General features: G+C 48.0%; 1 protein-coding gene across 1 annotated transcript in view; it reads left to right on the forward strand.

Moving 5' to 3' along the window:
* Positions 1–9,930, forward strand: part of SGPL1 (sphingosine-1-phosphate lyase 1) — a 28,155-nt gene extending 18,225 nt beyond the window's left edge. The window contains exons 8-15 of the mRNA XM_017746178.1: positions 4,379–4,467; positions 5,165–5,270; positions 5,713–5,811; positions 6,562–6,711; positions 7,725–7,963; positions 8,536–8,682; positions 9,580–9,700; positions 9,782–9,930. Of these exons, the coding sequence (XP_017601667.1) occupies positions 4,379–4,467; positions 5,165–5,270; positions 5,713–5,811; positions 6,562–6,711; positions 7,725–7,963; positions 8,536–8,682; positions 9,580–9,700; positions 9,782–9,922 (1,092 nt within the window). The 3' untranslated portion in view covers positions 9,923–9,930. The remainder of the gene's footprint in view (positions 1–4,378; positions 4,468–5,164; positions 5,271–5,712; positions 5,812–6,561; positions 6,712–7,724; positions 7,964–8,535; positions 8,683–9,579; positions 9,701–9,781) is intronic.
* Positions 9,931–9,973: the final 43 nt, after the last annotated feature.

Here is a 9,973-nt window from a genome sequence, read left to right on the forward strand (position 1 = left end):
TAGGGAAAACTTCTGTGTGTGGGTGACGTATGTATTTGATGTGGATCTCTCTGAATGCTTCTTCCACTTATTCTACAGCTGAGGACAGGAGAGAGAAGGCAAAATCACCAGATGCAAGCCTAAACCTCCTGTAGAAACTCGTTTTGTCTCTTCTCCCAAAATTCTGGGGCTTCCAAACTTTGTTGCACATTTGAAGTAGGGAAATGAGAGTGATGTGTCTTGAGGGGGTCTTAAGCTGTGCAGATCTGTCAGATTTTATCTGTAGTGATGAGCAGGTTACCTTGAGAGACATAAGCTGTGGAATTTACAACCTGCAGGTTTCCAGGGGTTTTATGGGAGGCTGCTGCAACGTTATGATTGTGCAGTGGATTGTGGTGGGATTTTTTTACTCTGTTACCCTAGAAATAAGTTGTAGTTTGCTTTTTTTTATTCGTGGGGTAGTTCAGCTCAGTGAAACTTTCTGTCAGCTTTGTCTCCAGGGTCTGAATGGACATGTTTATTCAGGAGAAAATGGAAACAAAACTTCAGAGACCATGAACCAAAGTGGTTCGTTAATGTCTGACAGTTTGACAGTGACATGGTGTCTTGGTTTGAAAGACAGGCATCTGCCAAGAAGGCAGGAGCCTCCCTTGAAATGAAAAATGCAACCCCCTTCCCTCCAAATTATTACAATTTTGAAATTAAGGGGCTTTCAGGCAAAAATATGAGGAATAGGAATATATATATATGGATGGATAAACAGGCAAACAGCAATATCTGTGGCAGTAACAGCAAACAACCACAAACCCAGTCCCAGCCTTCTTGGCTGTCAGGCCCTTTCCCCTTGGGTGCAGTTCCGCTCACAGCCGGCAGGGGCGCTGGCAGCTCCCGGTGAGCAGGGCGCGTGCGATGGTTCCCCCGCGGCTGCAGGGGGCGTTCCAGAGTGAGTTCAGGGAGCACGTGGCACTGGTGGCCTGGGATCCCGGGAAGGGATGGGACAAAGAAGCTTCACAAGCCCCTGGGCAGCCAATCCCGCTGTCCGGCCGGACCCTCAGGAACAGCAGGCTGGAACAGCAGGGACGAGCACAAATCCTGGGTGGCAGATGAGATGGATCAAACTCCGGAGCTGCAGCGGAACCCTGGGAGGTCTCAGCAAGCAGGGCGTGCGGAACTACAGAGTAGCGAAGGCTTGAAGCAGTGACAGAGGCAGGGCTGCTGCAGCCCAGCTCCCAGTGGGGCAGGGGAAGACGGGCTAGGGAATCCCGGGGTTTCTCCCTGAGGCACCCAAGCAGATGGTGAACCTCTTTTAGTAAGGTGGGGTGTTAGGGTCCCAGTGCAACAGCCGCTCCAGTGAGCAAACTCCACTCATGGTAGAAGGAAAGCAGCTGAAAGCAGAAGCCTGCAGTGCTGACGAAATCCCTCCACAACAATGGCAGCCTCTCTTCCTCCCAGCGCTGAGAACACCAGCCTGCCCGGGGTGTACCCAACCTCCAAGTGAAAGAGAGTAGCCAATTCGACCCCTCCCTCTGTGGCCACATCTTTTGTTTTTCTTAAGCACACAATAATTTGTTGCTCTGGCAACATATATGGGGAAAATTCTTGAAGAGAAAAAGAAAACAGGAGAACTCCTAATAACCCCAAAACATGGCCAAATAAATCCTAGAATAGGGACCACGTCTCTTATTGCGGTTGTAATGTTGAGGTTCCAGAGCACTGGGATTTGGAGGGAGGGAGGGAGGGAGCAATGGATATACTGAGTTTGGAAAGCAGGAGGTATATTTATTCCCTGTGCTCTCTCCTTTCCCCTCCCATTTGGAAAACAACAGATAAATAAAGAACACAAAATGTCTGTTTATTTTCCTTTTTCCCCACGCTTTGCCTGGCCTGTGAAGATAGTGCAAGGTTGCAGAGCTGCTTAAAACAATGCCTGTTTCCAGCCCCTTTTCTGCTTGGCATGGCCTGAGCTTGTGGACTTTAATTGAGGGGAGAGAAGAATGTGTGTGAGCCCTTGGCAGGTGCTGAATCACCGTGCATTGGCTGGGTGCCAGCGCTGCAGGCACTGGGGAAGTTGGATCCTGTGACAGTGATTCAGGTTCTGGCTACTGAAGAACCGAGTTTGCTGTCGGTGGCTAAGCTGATAAAGCCTCCTGTAAAGGAGCAGGCTCCATCCACAGGTACAATCCATGTGGACCAAGAGGATTCTGCTGTTGGAGCTGTGCTAGGCTGCTCCAGACTCTAGCACTTCTCTGTGGTGGAGACTCGTGGTATGCTGACTGTGGGCCAATTTAGGAAGCTGAGCTGGCTGAAATTCAGCTTTTTGGGTGGAATTTCAGCTGCCTAAACAAGCTTTCTGTGTTGTTGTCTGCATTCCAGTCTGGGTGCCTGGGAGAAGGATCCATCCTGGGATGCTCTTCCTTACCCTGCGGCTGATAAGTGTTGGCTCTGACCTACCCAAAACTGTGTGTGGCTCAGCATTTCCATGCAGGGGATAAAGCCAGGCTTTGAGGAAAGGGTTGTTACATATGAAGGCAAGATATTGGTGTTTTGGTGGAATAATTGAAATGGGAATAAGACTGTACAGAGGCTGCTTTTTCAAGAGCAGATTATCTAGGTGAGAGTAGGGAATGCTGCCCAACAAGGAGCAGGCCTGGTGTTCAGTAACATGAATGCAAAGATCCCCAGGTCCTTCCTAGTAAAGTTTTCACAATCATTGCAATTTCCTAAGCAGTGTTGCAAGGATAGGTACAAGCATGCAATAATCCCATTTCTCTTCTCCCACCTAGTGGGAAGGCAGTCTGTGTTATCACCAGCTGGGTTTTTTTCCCCAAAGGTAATCACTGACAACCTGACAGATCTTTTCATAAAGGATATTGAGAAGTGAGTGACACAGCCCATAAAACCAACACTGTGTTCCTGCCGCCATCCATTTGCTTCACAATTAATGCAGCGGTGTCTTTATCCAGTGTGAGGCTCTGTTAGGTTTTATCTCTTGACAGCTGTTGCTTTTAAAATTCCCCCAAAAAGTAGAAATTCTGTGGTGTGGCAGTCGCTTCTGCGCTGCCTGTGGCAGCAGCTGCTGCTGGCTTGGATTGTGTTAGGAGCAAATCCTAGCAGGCTGTGAACCTTGTTCCTTATCTCTTAATATTTAAACTTAGTGTTCAGTCACTGTCATCCAGTCACACTTCTTGGCATTTTTGGGGTTTGCAGCCACGTCAGCGGGGAAAAACCAAAGGAAAACAAATACAAATGTGATTGGGTCCTTTTTATGTTTATTTTTGAGACAGAAGAGGTTAAAAGTAAAAAAAAACAGCAGGTCTGAGGAGCAAAATTAGTTCCCCATAAGCAGTATAAGTAGGTTTTGATTCCTCATTTCCCTGAACCTCTGTATAACTGTCCCAGCTACCCCATATCCTCAGGTTATGGCTCACCCAGTTAAGTCAGTCCTGCAGGCTGCTTGAAAAACCAATCTCACATTTTCCCAGGTTAAAATTTTACTGGGGAAGGTTGTGCCCAGTGTCCTCTGCATGCCAGAACTCATAAAAGCTTACCCACAAGAGACGGTCCACTTGAGGAATTCCTTCCTGTAAAGAGTTTAATTTATGTATTTGCACCAGCTCTTGAGTTCAAGTATGCAATAGTAAACCTGTGTGTGCCTTCCTCTCTTCCACCTCCTGATGCAAACCCTGTGGTCAGGGTGAAGAGGGCTGGGACAGCAGGGTTAGTGGGTGGTGTGGATACTGAGGGACTGGCTGGGGAGAGGAATGGCCAAATTCCTCGTGTAAAATTTCTTGGGTCCCTGAGGGCTTAGAAGCTCTGGTATTGAGCAGACCTTGGCTGGCCTCTGCAGAGAGGAGGTGGGAGACAGCTCCAAGTCTTGCAGCATCCTGGGTTCTGGGAAAGTTTTGTAGCTCAGGAGTGGTGCCAACCCTGAGCTGACTCTGTGTCTCAGCGTGGCACTACTCCAGACCTAATAAACCCTGCTGGACTTCACCTGACTTAACACAGAATCAACTTTGTTGTTTCCATATATGTGGCATAATTAATCTGTAATGCAGATAAACAATCCCCAGGTAATCAAGAGCTTGAATACGAGTAGTTTTGTGAGGTGAAGTGACTGTGCAATGTGGTCCCCTCCTGTTTGGCTCTGGAATTCAATACTTTTTGTTTTCCCTTTCCCCCATCCCAATTAAACAGAGGATTCAACATTTAAATGTGCATTTTCAAGCCGAGTGTCAGAAAGTTGCCTCATGCTGTTCAGTGGCTTCTGCCCTTGAAACCCTGAGCTGTCTCATGCATCTCTGAAGCAGAGACGAGATGCTGTGCCTGCATCCCCTTTTTGCTTTTTCCTCCTGCAACATCCATTGTTATTTTTCCTTGTTTGCTTCTTTTCCGGTGACAGATGACATCTGGGGGAACTGAGAGTATCCTGATGGCCTGCAAGGCATACAGAGACCTGGCTTATGAGAGAGGCATTAAACAGCCAGAAATGTGAGTGGTGCCACCACAGCTTTTTCCTTTGGGGGCTTGTGGGATTTACTGTGCCCCTTAAGCTGAGGTGGCTGCTGGACTTCAATAATCCTTCATTTCATAGCTCATTACCACCTATTCCTTGTCTATCTCTGTCTGGAGGAGGGAAACCTATGTAGAAAGAAGCAGTTCAAAAGCACAAGAAGTTTTAAAGCAGCCTGGGGGCAGAGATGTTGCTGGGGGGGGCAGTCCTGAGCAGATGTATTCTGGCAATACCTGTCTGCTGCTCTAGACAGCCTGCTCTGATCAGCTCTGCTCTTGAGCAGAGATTGTCAGGCCCTTTGAAGTATTCAAGGGTTTGGATTTACTCAGATCAGAGGGTTTAGCCTGAAAACTCTGAGGCTGGAGTTGGGCTGGTTGGAGCTCAAATGAGGAATTGTGCTAATCATTACACTGCTAATAGAGGATTTGCTGTCTCTGATGTGTTGCCTCTTTTCTAGATGGTGCATGGAAAATATTTTTCTGGTTAATTGCTTTGAGGGGGAAAATGTAAAAATAAATGAAACACTGGTGGTTCTTTTCTTCCCTCTCTAACATTTAAGGCTCTGATAATTATATGAGGCCTCAGAAAACAGGGTTAATTAAGGCTGTTCAGCCACTGCCACTCGAGATGGGAGATAGCAAAATGTTATTTTCATTTGATCTGTTTCTTTTCCAGGTTGGTCCCGGTGAGTGCCCACGCAGCCTTTGACAAGGCAGCACACTACTTTGGCATGAAGCTGATCCAAGTACCACTGACCAAGGCTATGGAAGTGGATGTTCAGGTATCACTTTAGGCTCTTTCTGTGAGGAAATTAGCATACTACAGCAACTAGCAAGAAATCTACCTGTCCAGGTAGCAAGTCAGTGGATAAAGGGGGAGGAATGCTTTCTGGAAACAAAGACAAACAGCATGGATAAATGCCTATCATTGCAGATGAGGTTTTATTTGAAATAACTGGATGTTATCCCTTTGTCCCATGGGATTCATTTAGAATTAAGTAATTTATGTATTTCAGAAATAGCCCCAGATTTCAGAGGAGGATGAACAAAAATATTATGGTATTTCCAAGTGGATGAGTGGTTGTAGCTCGTTGCTTTCCTTTCTGTACACTTTCGTGCATTGGTTTTTAAGACCAGACTCTGCATGTTGTCACTCTTTATCTTTTTTGGCAGGATGGCACTTGGTAAATGGAATGTGAGCATCTTCTCTCTTTAAATCTTCAGGCAATGAGGAGAGCTATCTCAAGGAACACAGCCATGCTGGTCTGTTCTGCTCCCCAGTTCCCACATGGAATTATGGACCCCATTGAAGAGGTGGCAGAGGTAAGACACCCCTACCTTTAGGAACTTGTGTGTTGTAGCAGTAAAACCAGCACAAGAAGAGTAGAGGGGTTCCAGGATGCCAAGCAGTGAATTTGGTGGAGGGATCCCACTGGTTGGAAGGGTATTACTGTCCTCAGAAGGTGTTGACCAACAGCAGGGTACACAGGATGTAGTTTGGGAGTGAGGGGGAATGTGTGACTGTGAGACCAACCAGAAGTGCTCGTTCTTTGCTACCTGAAAGAACACCTAAATGGCCCACTTAGTGAAGAGACTTTGATTTAGGGCCTGCTGGTTGTAGCAAAATTTGTGTGGAAGTCTGAGGTATGTGTGGAGGGAGTACAAGTCAGAGGGCTGGGATCTTATTTTCCAAACACACTGATTTCTTTCCTCTCTGTGCTCCAGTTATTTATTTTCTATGTGACCAGCCAGGGCCTCTCCTCTGACCTTACATTCATTTGACTCACGCACTTTTACTTTATTGAGGATACTCCTTTCAAACAATGTTGTCACATTCCTTTGGCAAGCACAGCAAACTACCAAAATGCCACATTGTTTTTCCTCTGTGTGGAAGGCAGAAAAAGGCGTCCCACAAGTAGCCAGGCCTTCCAGATCTTCTGTCCTCCGCAGCTTGAGAATGGTGTGATGCTTTCAAAGGGTTCAGTGAACATTTAACCATGAAATGCCAAATACGTTTTAGTGACTGGAGTTTGGGTACATAATTTTGTTCCCTGATCTCTTGTTCACATGCAGCTTGCAGTGAAGTACAAAATCCCCTTCCATGTGGATGCCTGCCTGGGTGGATTCCTTATTGCTTTCATGGACAAGGCAGGGTTCCCCCTAAAGCGTCCCTTTGACTTCAGTGTGGAAGGTGTGACCAGCATTTCTGCTGATACCCACAAGGTAAGGAGAGGGGAGAAGGGTCTTCCAGTGCTTTCATTTTTGGGGCGTGATTTGTGTTGCCATCCCGACCTTCAGGCATTTCTTCTTTACTGTGTGGAGGAGCACTGAGGTGTAGGGGTAGGGGCTGCTCTGTTCACATGCGTTGTGCAGTGTGCCAAAGTACAGAACCCTTCAGGTTGGAAAAGACCTCCAAGGTTGCTTCCAACCTGTGACCAATCCCCACTTTATCAACCGGACCAGAGCACTGAGTGCCACATCCGGTTACTCTATGAACACCTCCCTGGGCAGCCCCTCCAACCCTGACAGCCCCTTATCCCTAACTACCCTTTCCACAAAGAAATTTCTCCTGATTTTCAACCTTAACCTCCCCCGACACAACTTGAAGCTGTTTCCTCTTGGCCTGTCACTTGTTTTCTCTGGGCAGAACCTGACCCCCACCTGGCTCCCCCTCCTGTCAGGGAGTTGCAGAGAGTGAGAAGGTCCCCCTGAGCCTCCTTTTCTCCAGGCTGAGCCCCCCCCCAGCTCCCTCAGCCGCTCCAGGTGCTCCCCGACCCTTCGCCAGCTCTGTTCCCTTTCCTGGACATGCTCCAGGCCCTCAATGTCTCTCTGTCCATGAGGGCCCAGAACTGGACGCAGAACTCAAGGGCCCTCAGGACAGAGGGATAATCACTGCCCTGGTCCTGCTGGTCACACTATTCCTGATCCAGGCCAGGTGCCATTGGTCACCTGGGCACACAATAGCTCATGTACAGCCACTGTCACCAGCACCCCCAGGCCCTTTTCCAGCTTTCCAGCCCCTCTGCCCAAGCCTGCAGCTGCAGGGGGTGGTTGTGACCCAAGGACAGAACCTGGCACTTCGCCTTGCTGAACCTCTGCCCATGGATCCAGCCTGTCCCAGCCCTCTGCAGAGCCTTCCTGCTCTCCAGCAGATAAACAAATGGAATCTTGGTGAGGACTTGGATGCATTCCTGTGCCCTCTTGCTGCTTTCTAACCCTTTCTGTGCCTCTTGCAGTATGGCTATGCTCCCAAGGGCTCCTCGGTGGTGCTCTACAGTGACAAGGAGTACAGGAAGTACCAGTTCTTCATAGCCCCTGACTGGCAAGGGGGAATTTATGCCTCCCCCTCTGTGGCAGGCTCCAGGCCTGGTGGGATCATAGCTGCATGTTGGGCAACCCTGCTGCACATCGGAGAGTCGGGCTACGTTGAGGCTACGAAGAGGATCATTAAAACAGCCCGTTTCCTCGAATCTGAGTATGTGGGTGTTTTAGTGTTTGGATCCTGCTCTTAAACCCTGGGCTAGACTCCTCCTCCCAGACTGCTTTTGTTTTTTTTTTTCCTGGTACCTGCTGGGTAGGGACCTACTGGGCAGTTTTGGGAGAACACGCTTTGTTTGTGCCTAGATAGCTGAGGGGCACAGAAGGGAGGGGTGCAGGCACCTTCATTCAGCTGACTTTGCTTCGAGAATTCCTTCTGCCTCAGTGGTGGCTGAGGGGAAATCTGGAGGGAGGACAAAAGAAGGGTTATACTCCTCCTTGTTGGGGTGCTTGGGTGACTATGTGAGAGAAGCTGATTTTCTCTGCTGCTCTGTCTTCCATTGCTTTTCTGTCTTCCCTCTTTCCCAGTTCTTCCTGAGTTTGCTTAACTTTAGGGTATGTAATGACCTGGCAAGTCGCAGTGGCCTGGGCTGCGTGCGTGATTTTTGGGTGGGAATGTGCCATCTGTTCCCTTTTGTAGCTTTTCCTTTAAGGCTCCAGCTGGGTGAACAGAATGTCTGAACCCTGTAACCCTGATCAGTCATTTCATTTCTCCTCCTTCTTTTCAAGATTGCGAAAAATCGACAGCATCTTCATTTTTGGGAAGCCAGAGGTGTCTGTCCTCTCCATTGGCTCGGACACTTTTGACATCTATCGATTATCTAATTTTTTAGCTGCAAAAGGATGGAACTTGAATGTCCTACAGTTCCCACCAAGGTGAGTCTGTGGAGACCAGGGAGTGGTGTCTTTAGCCAGGGTATGCAAGATGGTCAACTTCAGGCCATGTAGTTCTTGTTATTTGCTGGATGCTGTTGTCCATATCCGATAAATTGTATGTAGAATTTTCCTCTGCAGAGCAGGAATCACTTCTGTAATTGCCATTATACAGCGGTGAAGATAAAGTAATTATAATTTTAATGAGCCTGGCAGAGAACATATCTGAGGCTCCCTTTCTATTTACCTTTATCTAATACAAGCAGAAAAATATAAATAACCAAGGCTTTATCTCATGTTTAGTTAACTGAGGGTTTGTAGATTGATTGATTTATTTTTACTATCTTCCTCCTGCCCACTGAAGATGAAGGCAATTAAAAGAACAGTGAAGGATTGATAATTTTCAATGTAAAATTAATCTTTGTCAGAGACTTTCCTTAAGTGGGAAATTGGGTTTCTGTGGACAGAAGTGGCCAGTGCTCCCAGATGTAGCTGCACTGAAAAAAATTTTGACTGGCCATGTGAAGCAAAGTCTAGAGAGCCTGAGGTGATAGCTCAGAGGTGGGTGCCTCCTTCTCTTGATAGCTTACAAGCTGCAGAGGAAGGAGAGGGAAATGATGCCGTGGTCCCCGTGCTTGCAGGCAGCTACATTTTTCTCAGCATGGGTACTTGGAATGAGGTGAGAAACTCTAACCTAATTGTGAAGTCAGGAAGGAAGGAAGGAAGGAGATGGTTTTAGCAAACATTTTGCAGGGATTACCCTCAGTGGGAATGCTATTTTAAGGAGATACACGGTTATCAGTGGCCACAGAAGGGCTCCGTTGCTGTTGGTTGCTCAGAAAACGTGGAGCTGTGTGTACTGGAGGTAGTTAATCTCTGCCCTCTACCCTGCCTGCCCAGCATCCATCTCTGCATCACGCAGCTGCACACAAAGCCCGGCGTTGCTGAGCAGTTCCTGAAGGATGTCAGGGACAGCATCCAGGACATCATGAAAGACCTCAATGCCAAGACCACTGGCATGGTGAGGAGGCCAGCACACAGTGAGGGGGTGTTTGGGCTGAGGGTATTTCTCCTGTGTAACAGCCTGCTCTTCTCTGCTTAGGGAGCCATTTATGGAATGGCCCAGTCCGTCCCAGACAGGAGCCTGGTAGCGGAGATTTCCCAGGCATACCTGGATGGCCTCTACAGCACGGATGTTCCCAGCAGTGAAAAGCACATGAACGGCTCTCCCGGCCACCACTGACTGTAATGCAACAATCGGTGCCTTGCCAGCGAGCACTGCGGTGGTTCCAAA

This window comes from Corvus brachyrhynchos, unplaced genomic scaffold (genome assembly GCF_000691975.1).
Source record: "Corvus brachyrhynchos isolate BGI_N302 unplaced genomic scaffold, ASM69197v1 scaffold279, whole genome shotgun sequence".
Classification (NCBI taxonomy): domain Eukaryota; kingdom Metazoa; phylum Chordata; class Aves; order Passeriformes; family Corvidae; genus Corvus; species Corvus brachyrhynchos.